This window comes from Triticum aestivum, chromosome 1D, assembly GCF_018294505.1.
Source record: "Triticum aestivum cultivar Chinese Spring chromosome 1D, IWGSC CS RefSeq v2.1, whole genome shotgun sequence".
In the NCBI taxonomy this organism is placed as follows: domain Eukaryota; kingdom Viridiplantae; phylum Streptophyta; class Magnoliopsida; order Poales; family Poaceae; genus Triticum; species Triticum aestivum.
The window spans coordinates 408932426-408956638 of NC_057796.1; the positions used below are offsets into that span (position 1 = coordinate 408932426).

The 24213-nt window shown below is 41.7% G+C and overlaps 1 protein-coding gene across 1 annotated transcript; it reads left to right on the forward strand.

Annotated features, from left to right (window-relative positions):
* The first annotated feature begins 15547 nt into the window (after positions 1–15547).
* LOC123171559 (cytochrome c-type biogenesis CcmH-like mitochondrial protein) lies at positions 15548–18492 on the forward strand. Its single transcript, XM_044589015.1, has 3 exons — positions 15548–15688; positions 16383–16514; positions 18307–18492. Exons 1-3 carry the CDS (start codon positions 15548–15550, stop codon positions 18490–18492), a joined length of 459 nt encoding a protein of 152 aa, XP_044444950.1.
* Positions 18493–24213: the final 5721 nt, after the last annotated feature.

Sequence of the window (24213 nt, forward strand, 5' to 3'; positions counted from 1 at the left end):
CCTCCTATATATACCTACGTACCCCCAAACGATCAGATACGGAGCCAAAAACCTAATTCCACCGCCGCAACCTTCTGTACCCACGAGATCCCATCTCGGGGCCTATTCCGGAGCTCCGCCGGAGGGGGCATCGATCACGGAGGGCTTCTACATCAACACCATAGCCCCTCCGATGAAGTGTGAGTAGTTTACCTCAGACCTTCGGGTCCATAGTTATTAGCTAGATGGCTTCTTCTCTCTTTTTGGATCTCAATACAATGTTCTCCCCCTCTCTCGTGGAGATCTATTCAATGTAATCTTCTTTTGCGGTGTGTTTGTTGAGACCGATGAATTGTGGGTTTATGATCAAGTTTATCTATGAACAATATTTGAATCTTCTGAATTCTTTTATGTATGATTGGTTATCTTTGCAAGTCTCTTCGAATTATCAGTTTGGTTTGGCCTACTAGATTGATCTTTCTTGCAATGGGAGAAGTGCTTAGCTTTGGGTTCAATCTTGCGGTGTCCTTTCCCAGTGACAGTAGGGGCAGCAAGGCACGTATTGTATTGTATTGTTGCCATCGAGGATAACAAGATGGCGTTTTTATCATATTGCATGAATTTATCCCTCTACATCATGTCATCTTGCTTAAGGCGTTACTCTGTTCTTATGAACTTAATACTCTAGATGCATGCTGGATAGCGGTCGATGTGTGGAGTAATAGTAGTAGATGCAGGCAGGAGTCGGTCTACTTGTCTCGGACGTGATGCCTATATACATGATCATACCTAGATATTCTCATAACTATGCTCAATTATGTCAATTGCTCAATAGTAATTTGTTCACCCATCGTAAAATACTTATGCTCTTGAGAGAAGCCACTAGTGAAACCTATGGCCCCCGGGTCTATCTTCATCATATTAATCTTCCAGCACTAAGTTATTTCCGTTGCCCTTTTCCTTTGCTTTTATTTTACTTTGCATCTTTATCATAAAAATACCAAAAATATTATCCTATCATATCTGTCAGATCTCACTCTCGTAAGTGACCGTGTAGGGATTGATAACCCCTTATCGTGTTGGTTGCGAGGATTTATTTGTTTTGTGTAGGTGCGAGGGACTAGCGCGTAGCCTCCTACTAGATTGATACCTTGGTTCTCAAAAACTGAAGGAAATACTTACGCTACTTTGCTGCATCACCCTTTCCTCTTCAAGGGAAAACCAACGCAGTGCTCAAGAGGTAGCAAGAAGGATTTCTGGTGCCGTTGCCGGGGAGGTCTACGCAAAAGTCAACATACCAAGTACCCATCACAAACCCTTATCTCCCGCATTACATTATTTGCCATTTGCCTCTCGTTTTCCTCTCCCCCACTTCACCCTTGCCGTTTTATTCACCCTCTTTTTCGTTCGCCTCTTTTTTCGCTTGCTTTTTGTTTGCTCGTGTGTTGGATTGCTTGTTTGTCACGATTGCTCAAGATAATACCAAATTGTGTAACTTTACCAATACCAACAATAATGATTTCCTTAGCACCTCGATTGCTCCTCTTACCGATACTGAATCTTGTGAAATCAATGCTGCTTTGTTGAATCTTGTCATGAAAGATCAATTCGTCGGCCTTCCTAGTGAAGATGCCGCTACTCATCTAAATAGCTTCGTTGATTTGTGTGATATGCGAAAGAAGAAAGATGTTGATAATGATATTGTTAAATTGAAGCTATTTCCTTTTTCACTTAGAGATCGTGCTAAAGCTTGGTTTTCGTCTTTGCCTAAAAATAATATTGATTCTTGGAATAAGTGCAAAGATGCTTTTATCTCAAAGTATTTTCCTCCCGCTAAGATCATCTCTCTTAGAAACGATATTATGAATTTTAAGCAACTTGATCATGAACATGTTGCACAAGCTTGGGAGAGAATGAAATTAATGATACGCAATTGCCCTACTCATGGTTTGAATTTGTGGATGATTATACAAAAAATTTATGCCGGATTGAATTTTGCTTCTAGAAATCTATTAGATTCGGCCGCGGGAGGCACTTTTATGGAAATCACTTTAGGAGAAGCTACTAAACTCCTAGATAATATTATGATTAATTATTCTCAATGGCACACTGAAAGATCTACTAATAAAAAAGTGCATGCGATAGAAGAAATTAATGTTTTGAGTGGAAAGTTGGATGAACTTATGAAATTATTTGCTACTAAGAGTGTTTCTTCTGATCCTAATGATATGCCTTTGTCTACTTTGATTGAGAATTATAATGAATCTACGGATGTGAATTTTGTTGGTAGGAATAATTTTGGTAACAACACGTATAGAGGAAACTTTAATCCTAGGCCTTATCCTAGCAATTCCTCTAATAATTATGGTAATTCCTACAACAACTCTTATGGAAATTTTAATAAGATGCCCTCTGAATTTGAGACTAGTGTTAAAGAGTTTATGAATTCGCAAAAGAATTTCAATGCTTTGCTTGAAGAGAAATTGCTTAAAGTTGATGAATTGGCTAGGAACGTTGATAGAATTTCTCTTGATGTTGATTCTTTAAAACATAGATCTATTCCTCCTAAGCATGTTATCAATGAGTCTCTCAAAGCCATGAGAATTTCCATTGATGAGTGCAAAGAAAGAACCGCTAGGATGCGCGCTAAGAAAGATTGCTTTATGAAAGCGTGTTCTTCTAATTTCTATGAAAACAAAGATGAAGATCTAAAAGTTATTGATGTGTCCCCTATTAAATCTTTGTTTTTCAATATGAATCTTGATGATGATGGGACTGAATATGATCCACCTTTACCTAGAAGGCATTCTAGAAATTCGGAGTTTTTAGATCTTGATGCTAAAATTGATAAAAGTGGGATTGAAGAAATCAAAACATTAGATGTTAATAAACCCACTATTTTGGATTTCAAGGAATTTAATTATGATAATTGCTCTTTGATAGATTGTATTTCCTTGTTGCACTCCGTGCTAAATTCTCCTCATGCTTATAGTCAAAATAAAGCTTTTACCAAACATATCGTTGATGCTTTGATGCAATCTTATGAAGAAAAGTTTGAGTTGGAAGTTTCTATCCCTAGAAAACTTTATGATGAGTGGGAACCTACTATTAAATTAAGATTAAGGATCATGAATGCTATGCTTTGTGTGATTTGGGTGCTAGTGTTTCCACGATTCCAAAAACTTTATGCGATTTGCTAGGTTTCCGTGATTTTGATGATTGCTCTTTAAACTTGCACCTTGCGGATTCCACCATTAAGAAACCTATGGGAAGAATTAATGATGTTCTTATTGTTGCAAATAGGAACTATGTGCCCGTATATTTTATTGTTCTTGATATAGATTGCAATCCTTCATGTCCTATTATTCTTGGTAGACCTTTCCTTAGAACGATTGGTGCAATTATTGATATGAAGGAAGGGAATATTAGATTCCAATTTCCATTAAAGAAAGGCATGGAACACTTTCCTAGGAAGAAAATAAATTACCATATGAATCTATCATGAGAGCCACTTATGGATTGCCTACCAAAGATGGCAATACCTACATCTATCCTTGCTTTTATGCCTAGCTAGGGGCGTTAAACGATAGCGCTTGTTGGGAGGCAACCCAATTTTATTTTTAGTTTTTTTCTTTTTACTTCTGTTTAGGAATAAATTTTTGTTCTAGCCTATGGTTAGATGTGTTTTTATGTTTTAATTAGTGTTTTTTGCCAAGTTAAACCTATAGGATCTTCTTGGATGATAGTTATTTGATCTTGCTGTAATTTCCAGAAACTTTCTGTTCACGAAAACAATTGTTAAAAATCACCAGAACGTGATAAAATACTGATTCCAATTGCTGCTGATCAATAAACACATTGTATAGTTCGTCCTATTTTGGCTGATTTTTTGGAGTTCCAGAAGTTTGCGTTAGTTACAGATTACTACAGACTGTTCTGTTTTTGACAGATTCTGTTTTTCGTGTGTTGTTTGCTTATTTTGATGAATCTATGGCTAGTAAAAGAGTTTATAAACCATAGAGAAGTTGGAATACAGTAGGTTTAACACCAATATAAATAAAGAATGAGTTCATTACAGTACCTTGAAGTGGTCTTTTGTTTTTTTTCGCTAACGGAGCTCACGAGATTTTCTGCTGAGTTTTGTGTTGTGAAGTTTTCAAGTTTTGGGTGAAAGATTTGATGGATTATGGAACAAGGAGTGGCAAGAGCCTAAGCTTGGGGATGCCCATGGCACCCCAAGATAATCTAAGGACACCTAAAAGCCAAAGCTTGGGGATGCCCCGGAAGGCATCCCCTGTTTCGTCTACTTCCATCAGTAACTTTACTTGGAGCTATATTTTTATTCACCACATGATATGTGTTTTGCTTGGAGCGTCTTGTATGATTTGAGTCTTTGCTTTTTAGTTTACCACAATCATCTTTGCTGTACACACATTTTGACAGAGACACACATGATTCGGAAATTATTAGAATACTCTATGTGCTTCACTTATATCTTTTGAGTTATATAGTTTTTGCTCTAGTACTTCACTTAAATCTTTTAGAGCACGGTGGTGGATTTGTTTTATAGAAACTATTGATCTCTCATGTTCACTTAGATTATTTTTAGAGTTATAAATAGCATGGTAATTTGCTTAAATAATCCTAACATGCTAGGTATTCAAGATTAGTAAAAACTTTCTTATGAGTGTGTTGAATACTATGAGAAGTTTGATGCTTGATAATTGTTTTGAGATATAAAGATGGTGATATTAGAGTCATGCTAGTTGAGTAGTTCTGAATTTGAGAGATACTTGTGTTAAAGTTTGTGATTCCCGTAGCATGCACGTATGGTGAACCGTTATGTGATGAAGTCGGAGCATAATTTATTTATTGATTGTCTTCCTTATGAGTGGCGGTCGGGGACGAGCGATGGTCTTTTCCTACCAATCTATCCCCCTAGGAGCATGCGCGTAATACTTTGCTTTGATAACTTGTAGATTTTTGCAATAAGTATATGAGTTCTTTATGACTAATGTTGAGTCCATGGATTATACGCACTTTCTTCCTTCCACCATTGCTAGCCTCTCTAATACCGCGCACTTTTCGCCGGTATCATACACCCACCATAAACCTTCCTCAAAACAGCCACCATACCTACCTATTATGGCATTTCCATAGCCATTCCGAGATATATTGCCATGCAACTTACCACCGTTCCGTTTACTATGACACGCTCCATCATTGTCATATTGCTTTGCATGATCATGTAGTTGACATTGTATTTGTGGCAAAGCCACCGTTCATAATTCTTTCATACATGTCACTCTTGATTCATTGCATATCCCGGTACACCGCCGGAGGCATTCACATAGAGTCATATTTTGTTCTAAGTATTGAGTTGTAATTTTTGAGTTGTAAGTAAATAAAAGTGTGATGATCATCATTTTTAGAGCATTGTCCCAAGTGAGGAAAGGATAATGGAGACTATGATTCCCCCACAAGTCGGGATGAGACTCCGGACGAAAAAAAGAGAGGCCAAAAAAAGGCCCAAATAAAAAAAATTATGAGAGAAAAAGAGAGAAGGGACAATGCTACTATCCTTTTACCACACTTGTGCTTCAAAGTAGCACCATGATCTTCATGATAGAGAGTCTCCTATGATATCACTTTCATATACTAGTGGGAATTTTCCATTATAGAACATGGCTTGTATATTCCAATGATGGGCTTCCTCAAAATGCCCTAGGTCTTCTTGAGCAAGCGAGTTGGATGCACACCCACTTAGTTTCTTTTGTTGAGCTTTCATATACTTACAGCTCTAGTGCATCCGTTGCATGGCAATCCCTACTCACTCACATTGATATCTATTGATGGGCATCTCCATAGCCCGTTGATACGCCTAGTTGATGTGAGACTATCTTCTCTTTTTTTGTCTTCTCCACAACCACCATTCTATTCCACATATAGTGTTATGGCCATGGCTCACGCTCATGTATTGCGTGAAGATTGAAAAAGTTTGAGAACACCAAAAGTATGAAACAATTGCTTGGCTTGTCATCGGGGTTGTGCATGATTTAAGTATTTTGTGTGGTAAAGATAGAGCATAGCCAGACTATATGATTTTGTAGGGATACCTTTCTTTGGCCATGTTATTTTGAGAAGACATGATTGCTTAGTTAGTATGCTTGAAGTATTATTATTTTTTATGTCAATATTAAACTTTTGTCTTGAATCTTTCGGATCTGAATATTCATACCACAATTAAGAAGAATTATATTGAAATTATGCCAAGTAGCATTCCACATCAAAAATTCTGTTTTTATCATTTACCTACTCGAGGACGAGCAGGAATTAAGCTTGGGGATGCTTGATACGTCTCCAACGTATCTATAATTTTTGATTGCTCCATGCTATATTATCTTCTGTTTTGGACATTATTGGGCTTTATTATTCACTTTTATATTATTTTTGGGACTAACCTATTAACCAGAGGCCCAGCCCAGAATTGCTGTTTTTTGCCTATTTCAGAGTTTCGCAGAAAAAGAATATCAAACGGAGTCCAAACGGAATGAAACCTTCGAGAACGTGATTTTCGGAACGAACATGATCCAGGAGACTTGGACCCTACATCAAGCAACCAACAAGGAAGCCACGGGGTAGGGGGGCGCCTACCCCCCAGGGCGTGCCCTCCACCCTCGTGGGCCCCCTGTTGCTCCACCGACGTACTCCTTCCTCCTATATATACCTACGTACCCCCAAACGATCAGATACGGAGCCAAAAACCTAATTCCACCACCGCAACCTTCTGTACCCACGGGATCCCACCTTGGGGCCTGTTCCGGAGCTCCGCCGGAGGGGGCATCGGTCACGGAGGGCTTCTACATCAACACCATAGCCCCTCCGATGAAGTGTGAGTAGTTTACCTCAGACCTTCGGGTCCATAGTTATTAGCTAGATGGCTTCTTCTCTCTTTTTGGATCTCAATACAATGTTCTCCCCCTCTCTCGTGGAGATCTATTCGATGTAATCTTCTTTTGCGGTGTGTTTGTTGAGACCGATGAATTGTGGGTTTATGATCAAGTTTATCTATGAACAATATTTGAATCTTCTGAATTCTTTTATGTATGATTGGTTATCTTCGCAAGTCTCTTCGAATTATCAGTTTGGTTTGGCCTACTAGATTGATCTTTCTTGCAATGGGAGAAGTGCTTAGCTTTGGGTTCAATCTTGCGGTGTCCTTTCCCAGTGACAGTAGGGGCAGCAACGCACGTATTGTATTGTTGCCATCGAGGATAACAAGATGGGGTTTTTATCATATTGCATGAATTTATCCCTCTACATCATGTCATCTTGCTTAAGGTGTTACTCTGTTCTTATGAACTTAATACTCTAGATGCATGCTGGATAGCGGTCGATGTGTGGAGTAATAGTAGTAGATGCAGGCAGGAGTCGGTCTACTTGTCTCGGACATGATGCCTATATACATGATCATACCTAGATATTCTCATAACTATGCTCAATTCTGTCAATTTCTCAATAGTAATTTGTTCACCCATCGTAAAATACATATGCTCTTGAGAGAAGCCACTAGTGAAACCTATGGCCCCCGGGTCTATCTTCATCATATTAATCTTCCAACACTTAGTTATTTCCGTTGCTTTTTCCTTTGCTTTTATTTTACTTTGCATCTTTATCATAAAAATACCAAAAATATTATCCTATCATATCTATCAGATCTCACTCTCGTAAGTGACCGTGTAGGGATTGACAACCCCTTATCACGTTGGTTGCGTGGATTTATTTGTTTTGTGTAGGTGCGAGGGACTAGCGTGTAGCCTCCTACTGGATTGATACCTTGGTTCTCAAAAACCGAGGGAAATACTTACGCTACTTTGCTACATCACCCTTTCCTCTTCAAGGGAAAATCAACGCAGTGCTCAAGAGGTAGCAAATGCTGGTAAGCAGTATGGCTATTATCGCCCACACCTCATTGTGTTCTACTCGTGCATATAACATCTACGCATAGACCTGGCTCGGATGCCACTGTTGGGGAACGTAGTATTTCAAAAAAATTACCTACGATTACGCAATATCCATCTAGGAGATGCATAGCAACGGGCGGGGAGAGTGTGTCCGTACCCTCGTAGACCGAAAGCGGAAGCGTTTAACGCGGTTGATGTAGTCGAACGTCTTCGCGATCCAACTGATCCAAGTACCGAACGTACGACACCTCCGCAATCAGCACACGTTCAGCTCGATGACATCCCTCGAACTCTTGATCCAGTTGAGGCCGAGGGAGAGTTCCGTTAGCACGACGGCGTGGCAACGGTGATGATGAAGTTACTGGCACAGGGCTTCGCCTAAGCACTACGACGATATGTCCGAGGTGTGTAACTGTGGAGGGGGCACCGCACATGGCTAAGAGAAGACTTGGTGTGTGTTCTAGTGGTTCCCCCCACATATATATAGGTGGGAGGGGGAGGGAGCAGCAGGAGGCGCGCCCCAAGTAGGAGGAATCCTACTTGGGGCCTAATCCTATTCGGCCTCCCCCCTTTCCATGTTTTCCGGAGGGAGAAGGAAAGAGGAGGGGGAGAGAAGGAAGGGGAGGCCGAATTGCCCTCCTTCCTTTCTCTCCTCTCCCTTTCCTTTCTCCCCCCCCCTATTCGGCCATGTATGGGGCGCACCAGACCACTAGGGGCTGGTCTGTCCCGCCCTAGGCCCAATAAGGCCCATATCTTGGCCGGGGGTACCCGGACCCCCCGAAACACTTCCGGTGTCCAAATACTATCGTCCTATATATGAATCTTTACCTCTCGACCATTTCGAGACTCCTCATCATGTCCGTGATCTCATCCGGGACTCCGAACAACATTCAATCATCAAATCACGTAACTCATACAATATAAAATCGTCATCGAACGTTAAGTGTGCGGACCCTACGGGTTCGAGAACTATGTAGACATGACCGAGACACCTCTCCGGTCAAGAACCAATAGCGGAACCTGGATCCTCATATTGGCTCCCACATATTCTACGAAAATCTTTATCGGTCAAACCACATAACAACATACGTTGTTCCCTTTGTCATCGGTATGTTACTTGCCCGAGATTCGGTCGTCGGCATCATCATACCTAGTTGAATCTCGTTACCGACAAGTCTCTTTACTCGTTCCGTAATGCATCATCCTGCAACTAACTCATTAGTCACATTGCTTGCAAGGCTTATAGTGATGTGCATTACCGAGAGAGCCCAGAGATACCTCTCCGATACACGGAGTGACAAATCCTAATCTCGATCTATGCCAACCCAACAAACACCTTCGGAGACACCTGTAGAGCATCTTTATAATCACCCAGTTACGTTGTGATGTTTGATAGCACACACGGTGTTTCTTCGGTATTCGGGAGTTGCATAATCTCATAGTCAGAGGAACATGTATAAGTAATGAAGAAAGCAATAGCAAGAAAACTTAACGATCATTATGCTAAGCTAACGGATGGGTCTTGTCCATCACATCATTCTCTAATGATGTGATCCCATTCATCAAATGACAACACATGTCTATGGTTAGGAAACTTAACCATCTTTGATTAACGAGCTAGTCAAATAGAGGCATACTAGGGACACTGTGTTTTGTCTATGTATCCACATATGTATCAAGTTTCTGGTTAATACAATTCTAGCATGAATAATAAACATTTATCGTGATATAGATATAAATAACAACTTTATTATTGCCTCTAAGGCATATTTCCTTTAGCCATGGCCGTCACGCGTGGAAGGTATGCGAATGACCGACTGATGTGTGTCGGGACATACGGGCACAACCTTCGACCATGAAGGAGCCATGGCCACCACCGCCATGGCTTCTTCATGGCCGAAGGTTGTGCCCGTATAAGTGGGTTATGTGGGAATGAGAGAACTATATCTCGCTTATAGCGAGAGTGGCGCCCGTTTCGCTTCAGGTTATTCTCCCACAACAGGATACTAGGATACTGGGTTGTCCCAATTCGTTTAATTTTTTATTTGCTACGTTTTCGATGGAAGAAACTCACTCGCGAGTGGTATCTTCGGTCGTTCTACCGATTTTGGCCCAGTTTTCTCCAGGGTTTCTTTTCCTTTTTTTCTTTTTGTTTTTCGGCTTTCTTTTATGTCTTCACTGTTTTTCTCGGTGTTCTGTTTTTCATTTTTTTCACCGGTTTTCTACCTTTCTTTCTCAGTTTTCACTGGTTTTGATATCTTGTAAGGGTTTTTTGGGCTCTTTTGGTTTTCATTTGTTTCCATTGTTTTCTCTGGTTTTCACCATTTCTTTTGTTTTGCAGCGGTCTTATTTCAATTTTCATTGGTTTTTAAAATTGTTTTCCTTTCCTTTTTCCTTCTTTCTATTCAGTTTTATTTGTTAGTTTTTTCACTGTTTTTCTTTTTTTCACAACATGTCTATTTATTATCACACGCAATGTACTTTTTTGTATACATCTGGAGCATATTTTTATACATGTTTAACTTTTTCCAAATACATGTTTTAATGTCCACTTTTTTCATGCACACTATACATTTTTGTATACATCTGAAACATTATTTTTATACACATATACTCCCTCCGTCCCATAATGTAAGACGCTTTTTGACACTAGTGTAGTGTCAAAAAACGTCTTACATTATGGGATAGAGGGAGTAGCATTTTCAAATACATGATTAGCATTTTCTTGAAATAGATATTTTAATGTATATTTTTGGGATTAAGATTGCCACATGGGTCGTGCATCATATGCTTCACGACCATGGCATAGAGCTCTGGATACTTATGCCTGTCCGGGAGCTCTGCAGATATGACGCGGTCATACTGCTCTGGCACCACGAGTTTATAATTTGAATTCATGATCAGCAGGAAGTGTGCATGGGGGAGGCCCCTCTTCTGGAACTCGACGACATACACATGCGCTACCACAACACCAAGGATGTGCTTTTTGAACAACATCTCTTTCATGGTCTCCAGCTTGGCCCTGAACACGCGTGCGACAAGATCTGGTCGGTCCTGGGGTGTCTGGCCAGGAAGCAGCTCATTCAGTATCTCCTCCCAGCTAGGATTGCATGTCATAGTCAAAAAGATGTCAGGCTTCCCAGATGTCTGCACCAGTGCCATGGCGTCCATGTGCCTCCGCTTCATGTCTCGATTGCTTCCTTGATGCGTCCCTGGCAGCACGATCCTCTTCCCAATAGCGCTCGCTCGCATCTCCCCAACCGCGATGCTACCCACAAGGCCTTGGTATAGATCGGCACGTATCTCTCTCTGGTGGTCCCTGATCCACTTTAGCCTACATCCCTCAATCTTGATGAACATGTCGACACCCCACTGCTGAAACAGGCGTGCTCCTTGTAGTATGGGGTTGAATATCGTAGGGCGCGTCTGTAGCCGGTAACAGTAGTAGTCCCTGATAGAGACACGCAACCGGCTGTTCCCCTCTGTGGAAAGACGTGAAAGAAGAAGGTTAGGTACCATATGGAAGGATAGAGAACTTTTTCTGGCATATAAGCATACCAACCAGGCGCACCTGAATCGTTATCACGGTTTCCTCTTGGTTGTTGTGCAACCTCCCAAGGGACATTGTGCTTAGGGATATTTGGATGCCAACCAAGCTCCCCCTTGGAAAAAAGAGGGGATACGAGAGCGGGTCATAACAGCCATCTGTGGCATGTATACTATACTTCTCGTTGTTGTCCCCATAGAGTGTAATGCTGCGGTTGAACCTGTTTGCTAGATCGCTTCCCTCGACCCAAATCGCAGCCACCTCGGATGACACGGGTCTATTATATCTTCGTTGGTCTAGCTTCTGGTCAATGTTGAGGTCTATCCGGTACTCCTCGAGGTTTTCCTTGTGGGCACCCAAACTCCTAAACTGTTGGGAGTAGGGGTTTTCCCTGAGGACGTCCACTAACTTCCTGACAACGTGCTGGTCCAATTGCTTGGTGGCCTCCTTGCGATGGCTTAAGCTGGGATCGTCATCGTAGAAGTACAACTGCAGATGTTCAGGGCGAGATCTTGGACCGAACGAGTGCACCCTGTGGTACATAGTGCCATGTGCCCGAAACGTGTACACCCCGGACTTCATGTTTGTGTAGTTGTTGTCTAGGCTGACGCCAAGGGTAGTGAAGGCAAAGTGCCCGTTGAAGAACCGAATGCTCTCCCGGAAATGCCGAGAGTCTGCATCCGCGCTAGACCATAACCTCATCAGCTCTGGGATAGGCTCGGGTTCAGCTAGCTCAATCTCCCCGTTCCGACAGCAGAAGCCGTCAGTCTCGTACTGGAACTTCTTGGCCTTGCAATGCTCGCAGTTTTCCGCGTGCTTCAGGATGTGTGTGCTGTCTAGGATGTTCGAGTAGACATAGTTGAAAGGATCTAGGTCGATAGATCCCGTGTTGGAGGATTCTATGGGCTCATCGAGGTCCGTGCTATCAGTGTCGGATGCTGCAAGCATTGTGGAGATATAACAAGTCACGATGGGATGCACATCATAAACCAATAATATAGAGGGATGAGCAGCGAAAGGCGCCTCGGAGTACCTTCACCGGCAAATAAGTAGTACTCATCATCCATGAGGTCACCAGAGAGTGCATTCTCGTCCATGATGCCGCTAAGGAAGGCCTCCATGTCAGCTGTAACATTGTTGAGCCGGTAAGTAATGGTTTTTATTGTGAGTGCACACCAGGAGGGGAGTAAACATGAGAGGGTTACCATTGGTTCCGATGGTGTACGATGGCATGCTTGATGAAGGGGAGGAAGCCGGTGAAGCAACTCCTGTGGGCGGTGCTTCTGAGCTTGTTGTTGTTCTGTTCACATCTAAGGTACTTGCATCTGGGCCTGAAGGCCTCCGCTTTTTTTGAAAGCTTGCATTACGACGATCTAGCAAAGCTGACTTCTCACCTTCTGGTATGCTTTTCCCGCGCGCTCTTCGTTTTAAGGCACTCCCTTGAATGTTCTTTGTTGTAATACTTTGTTTGTGAGCTCGCTCCCGAGCCCTACGCTGTGCTCTGCTCTCCTGCCTCTGCTCCCGGGCTTGATTCTGCTGGTCGTCTATTTGGTGATCATTGGTTTGCTGCGAGGGATTTATGAGTTCGCTGGGGGCATCATTATCATCCAGGGTACGACTAAGGTACTTGCCTGCACCGTTGTGGAGCCGTTAAATACTGGTTCAATGCACATGGACAGAACAAGTAGAGTAAAGATGGAAGGATTACCGTTTGATTCGAAGTTGTTCCCAGCCTTACTCGCAAACCGGGGGGCAGGGGCAGGAGCTGAAGCTTCGGATTCTCTGAATGCCAACGCATGAGTGCTCGACATCAGGTTGGGTGTAGCTAAGGTACCTGCATCAGGGCGCGGCATTGCGATGGATTCAGCGCAAGGGGTGTTGCGCCTAGCCGCGAGTCTCTTCTTGCGCTGAGCTAACATGTTCTACTTCTCCTTAGGTGATTTGTTTTGCAGACGTGTTCTTCGGCGGGTGTTTGTTTCTTGGTTGTCATGGACTGACATATTTTGGTAGGCCGCCCTTCTAAGGGTGTTACTGCTTCTCCTCTTGTGTCATTCGTTGCTTGGCTTCTCTTTGACGGGCAGTCCTCTCCTCCTCTGTCTTTTTTCCTAGCTTCTCTGCGACGTGCATTGATTTCCTCCCTCTGTTCAGGTGTTAATCTATTTCGCCGTGCCATATATTGGTCTCGCCTTTTCTGTTTTCTATCTGATTTAATGATATCATTTGAAGCAATGTGCTTGGGGACAGTGTCTTCAGTGTCGAGTCCAAGTGCTATGTCTGAACCAATATTATGATCAATGCTTCTCTCTGTTCCTCGAAGTGATGCATGGTGATCATAGTAAGTGCCTTCACGAGAATGATTTCCTGAAGAACCATTTTGTTTTAACAAATGTATAAATGCAAACTAAAAAAAAGTTGTGTGTAAGGGCGATACCGATTGATGTTTCCACATGCGGCACTGGCTGAAAGGCCTTGAGATTGCCGGCTATAGGAATCATCATAGGCAGTTGCATGGGCACATTGTCATCATCATCGGAAGACGAAACACTGTAGTTAGTAGTGCCTGTTTGTTCGCGTATGAAAAAACCAGATGGTGGTCGGTGTGTATTGGTGAGTTGTGATCTGGGTGTCCTCTCATATTCGACAACTGATAAGATTAATGTAAGTTAAGTTGTGAAGCTTATTGAATACCTTATGTGCAGACATGTGATTGGCATACACATACCTTTTTTTCCTTTATCATAGAGATGCTCTGTGTCCTGTGACATCTTTCTGTCCTATAGAAGCTTAAATAAACCTGCAGTCTTTTGCATTAAAAAATGATATGAATTGAATTATAAAAATGATATGACCTCTGGTGACTCATTGAACAGGCTTTTTGGACTCACTTGTTCATTTTCATAGACATGTTCTTCGCATATGGTTTTAAAATGATTGTTATATGTTGACGGCTGAAGTTTGTATATTTCAGTTTATAAAGTGCAAGATTTTGTAGAAGTTCAATTTTTTAAAAAGAGGGCTCAGACATGGCAACAAGAATGAAGGTGGAGGGGAAGGAGTGGAGAGAAAGATGTCTGTCTCCACATGGTGTGAAAAAGACATCTGGAATATAAAGGATTTTGGAGGTGAGCTTAAATGAAAGTATTTCCTTCTATCACTATTCCTGTCGCGAGGCATGTTTGTTCCCATGATGTAAAAGTAAACATGGTCTGAGGTTACCTAATCTTATACTGCAATTTCAGAATTTCCTAGATTTTTTTGACAGTTTCAACTCATGTTCTTCTTACTAAAATGAACCTGCAGTCTTTTTGCATTACATAAATGATATGACATACTATAGGACTTTAGCAATATCCTTTACGAAACAGGGCAATATTCTTTACGGAACAGGGTCTCCAATATATGAACTTAACCGTGCGAACAGAACAGGTCGCATAACTCATTAGATTTTGTAACTTTGCGGAATAAGTGCTAATGTAGTTGGAGTAAAAGTTAAAGATGCAATCTGAGTACTAACATTATGAAGTATTGAACAGGAGTCTAGGATGGCAAACCTAGGGCGTGATGGGCGATATCCGTCCTTTGCCGTCGGAGAGGAAGAAGACGGTAGGCGGGCTCAGGAGATGACGCAGAAACAGCCGTGAGCGAGGCGATCAGCAGAGGCTGCAGCTCCCACAGCTCGCGTTTCTGTTTTGGCGGCGTGCGTTCGCGTGTGGATGGAGCTCGTACGCCAGGAAGAAGTTTGATTTTTGGTCGATGGACCTTGTCCTCGTTCGTGGGTGGGGCGATCGTGGGGTCCCATGGACTTGTCGTTCGTGTGTAGAACTGTGGATCTCGTACGTGGGCTGAGTTGGTGTATTTTTTTTTGTTTGCGGACGCTGAGTTGGTGATTTTTCGTACGTGGGCTGAGTTGGTGGGCTGCTGCGTGCGTGTGGCAGTTCGGGCGACGAAGGGAGGGGGATCGATCGAGGTCGAACCATCACGACGTTCGATCCCCCTTTAATAGTAGAGATATACAACTATTTTGTTACAGTTAATACAAATCATATTATCCAGTATCATGGCCACCGAGGAGGATGTTAAGCAGCGGCAGATCGTTGAAGACCGTGCAAGAAATATTAGCCACAATGTCCGGTGCACTGAGTGTGGCAGCCAGTCCATTGAAGATTCACAAGCAGATGTTGCAGTTCTCCTTAGAAGGGTACTTTTCCGTTCTATATACCTCGTAATGATCAGTTGCTTGACCTTCTCCATCCAGTTAGTTGTCAAGCTTTTAGTAGCAGAGATTTTTTATGCCTTTATGTTTTTTCATGCTTCCACAGCATCCAACCTTTGCTTTGCTGATCTCTTGATCTCACCCAAGCCTAACTGTGTTCGAATTAACCATTTGATTAGAAATGGACTAGCTATTATCTCGTTACTCAAAGATGTTCACAGGCACCCAATGGTTTACTGCAAAATAACGTTGAGAAACTAGAATGATGTTTGGTATTATAAATATTTATCTAAAAGAACTCTATCTGTCTATACTTATTTTTGTAATGACAAAGATGATCTTGGAAATGCCACAGCTGGTTTGGTTCTTGGATTATATATTTATGTGTTTTTGACTTGACTGTTTCTAAGACCTTGATAATATTTTTGCCCTAGTATGCCTTTTCAGCTATCTTAAGTTTACATTCCCTATTGGTGCACAGGAACACTGTTGTCTGGTGCACAAGCAATTTATTTGCACCATGCACTATGTATACATGCAATATTTAATCTTGAGTTCTTGACATAAATAAATGCCCTAGTTCTATATGCTTTAAAGGATTGAAATATTATTGCCAGACACGCAGTATGTCATGGAAGCTTCATGGCTCAGGTAATCACATTTGTGTATTTTTTTGCAGCTAATTCGCGATGAAATAAAATCTGGCAAGAGTGATAAGGAGATATACAAAAAAATAGAAGACAACTTTGGAGAAACAGTTCTATATGCCCCTAAATTTGATATTCAAACTGCCACTATATGGTTATCGCCGGTGAGCCTAATTGCAAATTTAACATGCACTACTAGGAAAAGGCCTACTAGTGGCGCACCAGTTTTGCCTACTAATGGCGCACTACTGGTGCGCTACTAGTACCATGCCACTAGTATTTTTTACTAATGGTGCGCCATTAGTATCTGGTAATTTTTTTTTCATTTTTTTCTTAATTTCGGGTCACTATGGCTTAATCTCAAGTCAAATCGCACTAAGTGGTCAAACTTCCCGGAAGGTCACCCATCCTCACACTACTCCAGCCCAAGCACGCTTAACTTCGCAGTTCTATCCAACCCCAGCACCACCTCACTTAACAGCCACTTATTGATATATCTATCATATCAATCCTATTAAACCTTGTTGATGTCTAGGACTTTATTCATATTCATGAGTATGATGAAATTTTGAAAAATATTTCAAACTTCCCTGTCATATTACGAATCATTTTTTGAAAAGAAATTCTAAAAAAAGTTCAAAACCAATATTTTTTTCTGTTACTAGTGGCGCACCTAGCAAACGGTGCGCCACTAGTAAGTTTGAAATTTTTTGAATTTTTTTGCCTCTAGATCTTGAAAGCCCCGTATCTTTTTTTCTGTTAAATTCTTATGTAACTTTTCGAGTAGATGATTTTTCATATATAAAACTTTTTAATCCGAGTTCGTATGCAAAAGTTATGCCCATTTTACAAATTCCAGAGAGATTTTGCAAATAAAGTCGAAATTCATATTTGTAAATTTTCCCAACAACTAGACCACATATCACATGGGAAACTTATTTTCTTTTATTTTTTTGACATTTTCATCATTTTCTTTTATTTTTTTTAAAACTGAAAAGGCGGTCCACAGGGGGGGTGCATTCGGTGGAATGGGCCAAGTTACTAATGGCGCACCGTGGGGGTGGTGCGCCATTAGTAATTCAACTAGTAATGGCGCACCACCCCCACCGTGCGCCATTAGTAGTTTTTCAAAAAAAATTGAAACAAAATTTGTAACAAAATTACTAATGGTGCACCGTGTGAGTGGTGCGCCATTACTAGTTCAACTAGTAATGGCGCACCGTGGGAGTGGTGCGCCATTAGTAGTTCAACTAGTAATGGCGCACCACTCCCACGGCACGCCATTAGTAGTTTTGAAAAAAAAAATTACTAATGGCGCACCGTGGGTGTGGTGCGCCATTAGTATTTGCACATTAATGGCGCACCAACACATGGTGCGTCATTAGTATTTAGTAATGGCGCACCACATGTACAGTGCGCCATTAGTGTCCATATTGGCTATAGCTGTTTTTGTAGTAGTGATGATATTCATGCTTTTATTGTACTAGAAGTATTATTACTTGCACTTCTTAGCACATTATTTGTTCGTTTCATGCATGCATTGTGTGCCCTGGTGAACCCATCTATTATCACAAACTTTTGCGTCAAGATGTTGTTCATAAGTAATAGGCAGCACTAACACAAATGTTGATGATTCTCTTTCATAGTTATTGAGTGAATTTGCACCAATGGATGTAAAAATATCTGAATTTCTAAAGAAGCTAATCAATAACTGAGGATCCCAGGTTTCTAGCTGATCCCTTGTTTATCTCAACTTCTGTAGACAGTCAGACAGTGATGCTTATTTGAACTACATTTGTTCGTGCTTAGTAAAATAAAATAAAAATCTGCAACAGAAAATGATACAATTGAATACTTTAAATTGTTTAAGTATCTAATTCCCTGAATTTAAATATTTCATGTACAATTAGGATTCTAGGGTAGGTAGTTCAAAACCTGACACATTAAATTGTGCAGGTCATTGTGGGTGGGGTTGCAGCTGGTGTCTGGGCTTACCAAAAGCATAGGCAAGGGACTAACGTTCACATTATGGCTCTGAACCTTGTCCGATGGGTTCCCCTGACTCCAAGGGACAAGGAGACGATGATTGACATCCCTACACCGCCTCTGCTAACTAGGAGATGGTGGTGGACTGTCAAGTGATGTTCATGTCCTGCGATACAACATATAGTACTAATTTGCAGTGTTAGCATCATATGGATGACCAGGATGGCTGAATTTGGCGCATTACTTTGGTCTACATCTCACATCCTTGAAGCTTCGACTACGAATGTTTGGTTTAACCAGATGCTTGGGAGGCCTTTCGCAGATGCTGCAGTTCGCATGGAGGTTGTGGGGTATTGGAAGTTTAAAGGACAGCCTACTCTTTAAGTGTAGGGGTAGTTGTTTACTTCCCAGGTGTGCTGTTGAACTGACAAGCATGTATCGCCGCTGCTGATCCTCATGTAACAGAACTTTGTCCCCAGAATAAGCAACTCGCACGACTTCTTATTTCCTTTGACATTCACTCTAACAGATCCTCTGTATGGTTCTCTGTTGATACGTTTCCAACATATCTATAATTTTTTATTGTTCCATGCTATTATATTATCAATCTTGAATGTTTTATATGCATTTATATGCTATTTTATATGATTTTTGGGACTAACCTATAAACCTAGATCCCAGTGCCAGTTTTTGTTTTTCCTTGTTTTTGAGTTTCGCAGGAAAGGAATATCAAACGGAGTCCAATTGACCTGAAACTTTATGACGATTCTTTATGGACCAAAAGAAGCCCACGAAGTACCGTAGATGCACCAGAGGAGTCCCGAGGCCACCACAAGGGTGCCCCCCCCCCCCCCGACCTTGTGGGCCCCTCGTGGACTCCCCTGACTTGTTCTCGACGCCAACACCTCTTATATATCCCCAAACCTCCAGAAAAGAACCTAGATCGGGAGTTTCGCCGCCGCAAACCTCTGTAGCCACCAAAAACCAATCGGGACCCTATCCCGACACCCTGCCGGAGGGGGAAATCATCACCGATGGCAATCTTCATCATCTCGGCGCTCTCCATGACAAGGAGGGAGTAGTTCACCCTCGGGGCTGAGGGTATGTACCAGTAGCTATGTGTTTGATCTCTCTCTCTCTCTCATGTTCTTGATTCTCTCTTGTAATGGATTGAGTTTTCCCTTTGAAGTTATCTTATCAGATTGAGTCTTTAAGGATTTGAGAACACTTGATGTATGTCTTGCATGTGCTTACCTGTGGTGACAATGGGATATTGACGTGATCTAATTGATGTATGTTTTGCTGATCAACTTGCGGATTCTGTGACCTTGTGAACTTATGCATAGGGGTTGGCACACGTTTTCGTCTTGACTCTCCGTTAGAAACTTTGGGGCACTCTTTGAAGTTCTTTGTGTTGGTTTGAATAGATGAATCTGAGATTGTGTGATGCATATCATATAATCAAACCCGCGGATACTTGTGGTGACATTGGAGTATCTAGGTGACATTAGGGTTTTGGTTGATGTGTGTCTTAAGGTGTTATTTTAGTACGAACTCTAGGGTTGTTTGTGACACTTATAGGAATAGCCCAATAGATCGATCAGAAAGAATAACTTTGAGGTGGTTTCGTACCTACAATAATCTCTTCGTTTATTCCCCGTTATTAGTGACTTTGGAGTGACTCTTTGTTGCACGTTGAGGGATTGTTATATGATCTAATTATGTTATCATTGTTGAGAGAACTTGCACTAGTGAAAGTATGAACCCTATGCCTTGTTTCTAAGCATTGCAATACGTTTTCGCTCACTTTTACCACTTGCTACCTTGCTATTTTTATATTTTCAGATTACAAAAACATATATCTACCATCCATATTGCACTTGTATCACCATCTCTTCGCCGAACTAGTGCACCTATACAATTTACCATTGTATTGGGTGTGTTGGGGACACAACAGACTCTTTGCTATTTGGTTGCAGGGTTGTTTGAGAGAGACCATCTTCATCTTACGCCTCCCACAGATTGATAAACCTTAGGTCATCCACTTGAGGGAAATTTGCTACCTACAAAACTCTGCGCTTGGAGGCCCAACACGAGTCTACAAGAAGAAGGTTGCATAGTAGACATCATTTGTCCCTAAAATTTTCAGACCTTCTAAAACAAGCCTGTCATCCTCTATATTTGTGGATGGGTAGAGGATCCTCTGTATTTTTCAGCTAGTTGAAGCCAAGGACAGTTCCCCAACCGCCTGCACTCCTGCCTTGCTGCTCTGCCACGCCAGAGCCCCTGTGTGCCGACGCCGACCCTCCCTGGCTGTCCTGATGCTCTCGCGTCGCCGGTGTTGCTGACCCTAGCCTGAAACCGTCAGCCTTCCCAAGTAGTCACACCACACCCTCATGCTCCTCCGCAGATGAGGATCGGTTGCCGCTGCGCTTCTTGGTGCCAAGATATCGGAGCTTGGGGACGGTGTAGGGCCGCTCCGAGGGAGGAACTTGTCGAAGGATTCAGGGAGAGGACCAGCACCGCCGAGCACAACAGCAAAGGCAGATGCGATGGTAATACATTACATCTGCAAACTTCCATGGTAAGAATTCAGTACTGTATCTTTTTTTAGTCCCATGAGTATTGTTTGAATAAATATGTAATGGACTGATTTTGCGGTGTTCTGTAGCAGGGCAACCTGAGAAATATTTAGACGCATGAGACAGGGTTTAGTGAAAAGAGTTGTCTCTCTCTCATCTGGAGAAGCAAGTTCAAGGTTAAAATGTGAAGATAGTCAGGATTAATCCTTTATAACACTAAGCTCCCTAATTTTTAAAGAGCCCACAATCAATTGAGGTCTCCAGTTGGAATTGGGTACCCGATTTTGACTGGTCAAGAATTTCACAAGGAGCTCTGCCATTCAATTTTTTTTAATACACTTTTAATACACTATGGTCTAGCCCGCATTCAATTGAGGTCTCCAATTGGAATTGGGTCACCTTATTTTGATCGGGTCAACAATTTCACTAGGAGCTCTCTCATTCAATTTTTTTAATACACTATCCTACCTAATTTTGGAGCTCTTCCATTCTACTGAGGTATAAAATTTTAATGCCTTGATTTTGACTCGATCAATCCATGATTGTGTCAATGAAATCTCTAATTTCATTAAGCTCATTGATTTTTATGATTCGATTGATGTATTCAATTTGGATTGGATACACGATTGATTGGGCTTCATAGTCAGATCTCTCGATGAATGGTCCCTCTGTAAGTGCCTGGATGTGGGCCTTCGTTGACAAAAAGGAAGTGCCACCTATGACACATTTAGCACCAACATAACACACGCAACAAACAACATAGGTAACTTTCTCATGTATTTGTATTAATTAAAAAGACGCCCTCCAGTCACACGGTCAAAAAGACCCACCCAAAAACCATAATAATAAAAATAATGATACACTCACGGACGATTCGCTACAGATTGCTCATATCAAATATCATCCCATCAATCACTTCCCTGATTCTCATTGCTGGGCTAATCTTCCCCTAATCTCCAACCATAAATTGACACATCCATCAGTAATCATAATTTCGTAAAGTCTATTCATTGGTTTAGCATCTCTGCTAAAATTTTAATGCCTTGATTTTGACTCGATCAATCCATGATTGTGTCAATGAAATCTCTAATTTCATTAAGCTGATTAATTTTTATGATTCGATTGATGTATTCAATTTGGATTGGATACACGATTGATTGGGCTTCATAGTCAGATCTCTCGATGAATGGTCCCTCGGTAAGTGCCTGGATGTGGGCCTTCGTTGACAAAAAGGAAGTGCCACCTATGACACATTTAGCACCAACATAACACAAGCAACAAACAACATAGGTAACTTTCTCATGTATTTGTATTAATTAAAAAGACGCCCTCCAGTCACACGGTCAAAAAGACCCACCCAAAAACCATAATAATAAAAATAATGATACACTCACGGACGATTCGCTACAGATTGCTCATATCAAATATCATCCCATCAATCACTTCCCTGATTCTCATTGTTGGGCTAATCTTCCCCTAATCTCCAACCATAAATTGACACATCCATCCGTAATCATAATTTCGTAAAGTCTATTCATTGGTTTAGCATCTCTGCTAAAAAGAACACACTCCATTGCCCCCCCCCCCCCCACACACACACACACACGCCAAACCAACTAACACATAAATAATTTTCACAACTTAAAAAAATTACCACGTAAAAATAAAATATGTACAACCCCAAGAACATAAGCGGCGCAGCAAAGCGTGCACTGCCCTTCTAGTGATGAGTAGATCTCACCCTGTGGTGTCCTTGGTTATGCATATGCTTTCATTGGACGGTCAGGATTAATGCTTGCATAAGCCCATCTGTATGTCTCTGTAGGAACTTGATGTCTTGCCAATCTTGTGTACCAATTTCTGTATTTCCACCAAGCCATTCTCAGTTTGGCCATGGCATGGTCTTGATTTCCCGTTGTGACACTATGTTTGCATGACAAGCATTGTATGATTCCCCGCAAAAAAAGAAAAAAAAAGAGGAAAAAAAGAAGAAGATAAGCACTGTTTGATGTACTTTACGGATGTTGTGGAACTACTCGTCTAATTTCATTTTGGGAATAAAAGAGACTGGATTTACATCGAAGGACCTCTGATGATATAAGACACTCAAAATAAGGAAGTTACAACCATGTCATCCTAGTGCCTGCCGTTGCCGCTTCGCTGCCAGAGCCAGGCTGACATTGTATCCTGTGGTCGGGAAGTCATTGTGCTAAGATCGAGCTAGACCACGTCTCGGAGAAGAAGCCATGGTCGAAGCCGTGAACAGATTGAAAATCCTAGTGGCGAACCATATCCTAGATAAAACTTTTGGCATGTTCGCAACAATGGACACTGCTACATCGGTGAAGAAGTACAAGCTGCAGGAGAATAGCCTCGTTGTCATCGCAAAAAAATGGCTGGGGTACATCACCCCCTACCCCCGTTGGTTGTCTAATTTTGTGCCTTTTTTCCTAGCTCAACACGTGACTATCAAATTATCACAAAATATATTTCACATATTATGTTGTATGATTTGTGAGTGTCGTGATGGCTAAATACCAATCCCTGGGACCATTGTGAAGGTAAAATGGATTATATATTCCCAATTAAATAAGGGTTTATTTCAGAAAACTACATGCACCAACCACTCACAGCCACTCAAAATAGATTAAACGGATGTCCGATCTATAGCCATTAGATCTCGATCCAACCATCTACACGAATACCCAAAGTGTTATATATGCCCACCCAAACCCTAATGCGATTAAACACCCAACCCCCACGCCACATTCTCAACCTTTGGCGGCACACTCATCCTATTCCTCTTCTTCCGGCCTTCCTCTCATCGCGACACTGTCACCTTTCATCTTCTCCGGCGAGTTTGTCATTCTCCCCGTCAATGGGTGGCAAGCATGTCGTTTGCCGCTAGAGAGACGCCCGTCCGACGACATCAGTAACCGACTTATCTAGCATACGCCATGAATTGTATGCGCAACTTTTCCGGCATGTGGAGTGCATGTCGTTATGGTGGAGTCCATTTGATTGGCCGCACCGCGGCTTGAAATTCATCAATGGATTTCTCATCTTGGACCGATGGGGAGATAGATGGATCTGGATGATGTCAACATAAGGTAATAAATTTTAGGATATCTGTACAATAGTATATCCTTTGGTCTCATCAACATGATTTTTACAAATATATGTGGCATCAGACTTTGTTTAGTTGAATCGGTCTAAGTATATTTTCTTTTAATCCAGGTTCAGTATGTTTTCTCCTGGTACTAGCAAGTCCTGTCCTTTATAACGTCTCGTGCCT